Here is a 7,745-nt window from a genome sequence, read left to right as displayed (position 1 = left end):
CATATCCCTGAAGTTTTGAGTTGGGTTCCATGGTTTAATGATCCACACATACCCATCTAAACACCAAGGAGCTTCGAACAGAACCCAGCTCCAGTCTTCTTTGGATTCAAAGGTGACAGTGAAAATATTTTTGTTTTTCTTTCTGAGTTCATAATTACCAATTTTGTTTCCCCACATCATCTTCAATTGTTTTTCAACAAAACCTCTACTCATTGTTTCATGGGTAATGACCTTTCCAATAATGCTGGCTCCATTTCTCTAGAGAACAAGGCTTGGATCAATTTGAGAGATATTGATGACATGCCTAATATCTTCCGAAGAATCAATTGAAGCACCATCGAATTGGTTTGCTAGATTGTTGACATCTTCAGAAGCCATGACTGAGTTGACAAGTAGGAGATTTAAGATGCATAGGTAGTTGATGATGAGAATAAGTTCGTTACTCATGGAATTTATAGGGGGATTTAAGATTCTCATCTTTCTACGTGTTTGAATTGGATTGAAACGTGTACAATCGTTCATAACCGTTTTGACAAATTTCATCCAACAAGAGAAGGAACCTGCAATTTCATTCAGACCTGACTTTAATCGAGATGACGGATTCTTCAAAGTTTCCATGGGGACGAGAAAACTCTTGGAACCGGGACAAACGTCTGCAACAACAACTCCAAGGTCTTAAACAAGGAAAGAAAACTCAAGTGGAATCAGAACCTGTAAGCCATAAAGAAAAGTTAATGAGAAAATTTTTAAAAGAAGAAGACAACATGCGAGGGAATCTAAGATTTAAATTGAAATAAAGAGTTTCTGGGTAAGAGTGTCCCATTAAACATAAGCAGGAAGCATTTACTCTTCAAGCGGTAACTAGAATTCCTTGAATATTGACATGAAACAGGATTGAATTACATTAATGGTGAAAAAGTTTGGTGAGTTGATCGTCGAGTTGCAGAGCGTGACTCGGCTGATTCAATGATTTACTTTATCCATGAATAACCAGGACCTTGGCTTCTTTTGTTCATATTGCCTCTTTTGGAGCAGATTTGTGCATGAACAAATCATTATTCTCTTAATTTTCTTCACTTTATTTACTAATAGATTTTGTTACAATTTGTCCTTAGTTCTGATTTTCTCCAAGTTTTAAGCCTTCTGTCTTCCTATCCTATATTTATTTAGGATTATTTTTATTGTTCTGTTCTGAATTTTCATCTTGCCTATATTACGATGAAGTTCATCAAGATTAATAGTTAGGTTCTTTTCAACTGAACACAAAAGATGATAACTAATAAATATCAACCACAACTTCATCAAAGATACCCGAAGCAGTAACAACATCCAAGACACTTACAAATATAACAATATATAAGACACCAAACAATAGCTACAAGACACCGATTCCGATGAATATATAGACCGATTCCACCCTATCCAATGAAATTAATTATGTTGAAAATTGTTACACGTGTTAGTATAGTGTTGAAGAAAATAAACCCTGAGAAAGGGTTTTGTCTCTTTTGAACCTAGCGTTTGTTTATTCAGCAGATTTATTAGTCAGTAGGTATCTAATTTATCCAAACCAGACCACTTAACCATTATTACCTATGTTCCTATATATAGCTAAAACCTTGAGTAATGTTTGGATCCATTGACACAAACGTTTTTGCGATTTACAAAATTGTTAAACAGTTTGGATAAATTAGCCATCTAAACCGGAGTATTTAACTTATTACGTTACTTTCAACTTTTCTCTCTTAAAATAAAAAACTTTTTTTTGAAATCCTAATAGTTTTAGCCATCATTTTGTTTAGACTTGATCTTTTTGGACCAAATTTATGCAATGATTATTGTTTTTCTTTAGTTTTAGTAGATTTTCTAATTGAATAAGATGTCTTTTTTTTTTTGGTATCTTTTGAAAAATTTCTTCAGTATTATGGTGATTTTATCTTCGATTTTTGGCCGATTATTTCTTCACTTTAATGGTGATTTCTTCAATCTTTGTTGGTTGTTTCATGGCTTTTTATTATAGATTCAAGAATGTCGATGACTCAACACGGCATCGATTTGAGGTCATCTTCAACAAAAGGGATTTTGGGCATCCGGGTTTCTTTTTGGAGTATCTCTTATTAAAGAAGACAAACATCCAAAATGGTCAGAATTGATTCCGGATTATACCATCTTTTCTATGTACTTCACCTTTGCGGAATTTTTCTCTTTCTCTTTGCGATTTACATGTAATTGGTATCTTTATTTATACTTGGGTTTTATTTTACTTTTTTGTATCTTGATGTTCTTTTTCTTGTAAACAATCATGTAATCACCTTTTTTTTTTTTTTTGACAAATAAGGAACATTTTCATTAATAGAAATTCGAGGTTACAATGAGTTTAAGATCAAAAATAAGAGAATATAAAGTAACAAGAACATAACGTAAAAGTACAATACCGAGAAATCCGATAAGAGAAAGGGAAGCATTACCAGAGCAAAACAAATACAAGTATGAGTAAGATCCGATTAAATCGGAGAAAGAATGGTCTTCTCGGAATTGAATTCCAACCATTTAGTTTGTTTTTCTTCTTTAGAAAGATGTGCTCCCAGAATAGGAGTGATTTGCTCAAATCCCTGCTTGTAACTAGTGATGAAGCTTCTGTTGTTAAACAAATCACCGATGAAGATTCCGTCGCCGGATAAGTTGATGATGAAGATTTCGTCGTTGGAGACAACAAATATGAAAATTTCACTATTGAGCTTAAAACCCAACTTAATAACCAAGAACCGCCATTAAAGCTAAGATAAAAATCAAAAGAGTAGATAAAACCACCATAAAAGCTAAAACTACTAATTAACCTAGAAGACAAGAAAAACAATAAGAAGAGAAGGGTTGTTGATGATGGTTTTGTGGAAGAAGAAAGAGTGAAAGATAGGAGAGAGTCACATTGGATCCATGTAATCACCTTCTTGGATTGAATGAAATGTGGTCTGATTGTTCATTGAAAAACAAAACAAAATAAAACTTATTCAGTAACTTTTGAATCGGTCTATTGGATTGGACGAGATTTTTCTTCACAATCCAGATTTTAACTATAAATTTGGTGTTAGATGCATTGGTATGAATCGTGTAACAGGAATTTTCTCTCTCTCCTATCTCCTACTCCTTCTCCAAAAAAAACACCACTAGCAACTCTTCCCCTCCTCAAATCTAGTCAATTTTGGGGTAGCTCTAAGCATTTTTTTTTCACTTTCTAGTTTAGTCAATTACTTTAATTTAGTTGCTATAATGTTTTCTAGTTATCTACACCATTATTTTATCCCCTCTTTGAAGGTTTATCTACGCTTTAATAGCGGGTCTTGATTATTACTTTGGGCTCTAAGATCAATATGAATAATTTCATCCAACGACGAAATCTTCATCTGTGTTGTCTCCGACGACGAAATCTTCACCATTAATTTATCCTACGACGAAGTCTTCATCAGTAGATTTTCAACGACGAAATCTTTATCCTAATTTGAAGAGACTTGAGCAAATCAATTCTATTTTGCGAGCACATCTTTCTAAAGAAAAAAAACAATCAAAATGGACCATTCTTCTTCTGAAGTAATCGGATCTTATTCGTACTTGCATTTGTTTCTCTCCAGTAATCTTTCTTTTTCTCTTGCCGGATTTCCTGGTATTATACCTTTATGATATAATCTTGTTTCATTGTATTTTTTTTGTTTTCGATCTTAAACTCATGTAACCTCAAATTACCATTAATGAAAGGTTCCGTGAAACAGAAAGAAAAAAATTGTGTACCATAACACAGTTTAAGTTCTAATTAATTTTCGGGAGGAAAAAAAAACAAAAACAGATATACACTCGTAGGCTGTCTACTAAAAATCGTAGTTTCATTTAGCAAGTCAGCGAGAAATCCAGCTAATTACTCACTTCCACGTGTCGCCATCTCATCCGTTAAGAAACACCCATAAAGTGCTATTCCGAAAACAAATCAAAAATTGTGAACTAAGAAAAATAATTACGTAAAACCTTATTACATTTCATATATCAATATTCATCGGCAACTCTCTCTCTCTTTCTTTCTCTTCGTAGCTTTCTCTCAATCCAATCTTTTGTTCATCCAAGAAACGCTTTTTTCAGAACCAAAGCGGAAGAAGAAAAAGAAGGTTTTTCTTGAGACAAATTAATAAAGTCTAGAGAAGGGCCAAGTTGGTCCAAAACCAACTAAAATGATCGGAGGTGCCGAACGGAAAGAGCTCAATTTGATAAATTTTGAAGAAACAGAATTACGTTTAGGATTACCTGGTGGTAGTGCTAGTAATGGAAATAATAGTGAAGTTGAGAATGGGAAGAACTCTTCAGGAAAAAGAGGATTTTCTGAGACAATTGATTTAAAGCTTAATCTTGAGACTTCACTGTCTGCTTCGATAGAAGAATCGTCGGAATTAGTATTAATGGATCATCATCATCATCAGAATAATAATGAGAAGATCAGTAAGAGTTCGCTAGTGTCCGAGAATAAAAGTATTAAGGATAAAACTAGTGTTACTAGTTGTTCTAACGACGATCACCACGCCAAGCAGTCCGCTCCCAAGTAAATCTCTTACATCTTCCTTTGCCAATTTTTACTTGTTTTTCTTTTATCCATTGAATTTCTTAAAACATTTTGGTTATTTTCACGGAGTAATTTGCATGCATATTTCGTGTACATATGTTACTGTTCGGACAAAAACTCAACAATGTCTCTACATCAAGCAGCGTATAATTAGACGATTGTAAAAAAAAAAATCTAGTTTAAGCAGATAAGTTTATGATTAACCTGGCAACTAAACTGTAAATTGAAGAGCTAGTTTGGTGTTTTTCGCCGAACAGCCACAACAGATCTATGCTTGTTTGTTTTCACTTGAATTTGGTTCATGGTCTAAGTATTTTTTTATTTTTCGGATGAGAAGGATGGAAGAACTTTAATGATTAAGTACAACCTTAATGAATATTGAATGTTTATCCTGACAAATTCAGTAACTACTACTTTGAAATTCATCATCTCTTTCGTTTAAAATACTTTCGGTTTCCAAATTCCGATGCATTATACAGTTCAATTCTCACACCACCGATCCTGACATTCTAAAATCTGATCACTTATGTATATTGTATATTGGTATTACCCATGACTCATGTTATAATCATAAATCTTTTTGTTTTTAAGTGAAATTTCTTCCTGTCTCGTTATGTAATTCCTGATTTTAGAATTTAGAATCTATTCCAATTATTGATTCCACATTTCATTTTAGTTATGACTTGTGCGGACTAAAACAAATTCAGTACTGCCAAAAATTGAAATTGTAGTTATAAAATATGCTAATCTGAGAAATATGCATGGGAATTTCAGGGCACAAGTTGTAGGTTGGCCGCCAGTTCGATCATATCGCAAGAATGTTCTATCTGTACACAAGAGCAATACAGAAGAGGTCGGCAACAGCAACAACGTTGCCTTCGTTAAAGTTAGCATGGACGGTGCACCTTGCCTTCGAAAGGTTGATTTGAAGTTGTACAAGAGTTACCAAGAACTTTCTCAAGCCTTGGGATCACAATAGGTAAACAACATTTAGTAATCCCATTCTAATTAATTGCTTGAAATTGCGCACTAATCCAATTGGGCTAAATGTGTTTGTTCTTTGTTTATGAATGAAGGTAACTGTGAAACTCAAGGGATGAAAGATTTTATGAACGAGAGTAAATTGATGGATCTTTTAAATGGGTCCGAGTACGTCCCGACTTATGAAGACAAAGATGGCGACTGGATGCTCGTAGGCGATGTACCATGGAGGTACCTAGTTTTTCTTGCGAGCAAAAATGAAATTCATCATATGACATGCAAAGTTAACTTACTACGTATTAGTAAATATTTTCTGCTGATCACATAATAATAGTTAATTTTGTATTATCAGGATGTTTGTCGACTCCTGCAAACGCTTGCGGATCATGAAAGGATCAGAGGCAATTGGACTTGGTTTGTTACTAATCCAGAACCTTAAATACTTTTGTTAAAATTACAATATTCTGGCTAAAAGCATAGCAGGTTGATTATTGGTAGAATATGCCAAGTGTCTGTAATTTTAGAACAAAATAATGACTTAGTTAATCGTTCATTAATCATTACTGTATAATATTAATTAATCATTCTCTGAATATATACATGAATTTCAGCACCAAGAGCGGTGGAGAAATGCAGGAACAGAAGCTGAATACTAAATCTCTTTCAATCATTCAATCTGGATAATGACCTGTTCATTGAGTCCCGGTTTCTTCCAAAGCGAAAACAAACGACAACAAATGGTGCTGTAGACTGAATTTTGTCTGGGGCGTCTCTGAATTTGTCCGTACTTTATTTAAATTGGGTTGCTATATAAATTCTACAAGACTAATAAAAAATTATATCTAACAAGATGATAATTGAAACTCAATTCTCCATTCTCATTCATTCTGACCCTATCAAAATCTGATGTGGACAATCTAACTAGAGAGTATTAGGAAATACAACTTTCTTATTAATTCTAATCCCACTGAATTAACTTTAGTACTTCCTTCCACGTCTTTAACATCTCCCACTTAACCCATTTTCCCATAACCAAACTTTCTCTATGTGACTGACGATCCCGACTAAAAACAAACTACAACAGCATCAGAACTGCTAGCTTTGTTTTTCACAACTCATGTTTGATTTTATCTTTGTTCTTGAACCTGAGTAATTGGGTGTATGGTATTGTTCTCCTTGAAGAATCAAATAAACAATCACCGTAAACAGGTTTGGAAATTCTTCCATCACCGTTTCTAATCTCTGAATTCATCATGGATATTAATTTTGATTTTTAATCTCTCACATATTTAGGTTAGGAAATTTCGGATTCTGTTGTGATGATTATCAATTTTGTACACTGTTTTTTGAGGTAAGCCATTTCAGATAGGATTTACTTCCAATTTGAACTCTGTTTTGTACACAAATCACGGGTGCCAAGATTCGCATCAACACTAATCTGTCTTTTTCTAAATTAACCTCCACTTTCTCCACCAGTTCATCTTACTGCTCAACGTCTTCTTACTGAATTAATTCATACACAAAAATATAAGATCTTCTATTCATACGCAGGTTAGTTTTGGTCTCTACATTGGTTTTGATTCAGATTATTAAATTTAATTGTACTAATTAAGTAATTTCTATGGGGTTTTGTCAATTCTTACAAATTAACTATTTGTGGAAATGTCGAGCAGAAACTCATCATAAGCTTTCACTCTATTGGTTTATGACATCATCGGTAACATTGAGACAAAGATTCAGGTAACTATTCTTCTCTTTTATTTCTTTATTCTTCTTAATTTTGTGATTTTAAGGTTGTAGGGGTTGATTTTGTGATATTTCATTCAAACACCGTGTTATCTCCTTGCTTTATTTTCTTTTTGCTAACACCAATTTTGTTTCTTCTGCAATGTGGTTGATATTCTGAGCTTTTTCATTTTTCATAGGAACCAGAACATCTACGAATTGCCGCCCCTTTCACACAACTTTTTTTTTATTATTATTTCTTAAAGGAAGAGGTTAAAGATAGATTAATGATGGTTAAAGATAGATTAATGATGCCTACAGGTAAGCAGAAAGAGGCCTTTATAAGCTATGTGTTTCTTACGTTTATAATTTTTTATTATTTATTTTCCTCAATCAATGTGTATAAGATAATCTCTAGAATTCGAATAAAATTTCCAAG

General features: G+C 33.4%; 1 protein-coding gene across 1 annotated transcript; it reads left to right on the top strand.

Moving 5' to 3' along the window:
• Window positions 1–4,052: 4,052 nt before the first annotated feature.
• LOC113335474 (auxin-responsive protein IAA16-like) lies at window positions 4,053–6,396 on the top strand. The gene is made up of 5 exons (XM_026581513.1): window positions 4,053–4,579; window positions 5,375–5,578; window positions 5,657–5,812; window positions 5,934–5,995; window positions 6,193–6,396. The coding sequence occupies exons 1-5, from the start codon at window positions 4,215–4,217 to the stop codon at window positions 6,228–6,230; spliced, it is 825 nt and encodes a 274-aa protein (XP_026437298.1). The 5' UTR covers window positions 4,053–4,214; the 3' UTR covers window positions 6,231–6,396.
• The last annotated feature ends 1,349 nt before the right edge of the window (window positions 6,397–7,745 follow it).

The sequence above is a fragment of the Papaver somniferum genome, unplaced genomic scaffold, assembly GCF_003573695.1.
Source record: "Papaver somniferum cultivar HN1 unplaced genomic scaffold, ASM357369v1 unplaced-scaffold_148, whole genome shotgun sequence".
NCBI lineage: Eukaryota > Viridiplantae > Streptophyta > Magnoliopsida > Ranunculales > Papaveraceae > Papaver > Papaver somniferum.
Note: the sequence above shows the minus strand (reverse complement) of the source record. Positions and strands in the feature narration are given on the sequence as shown.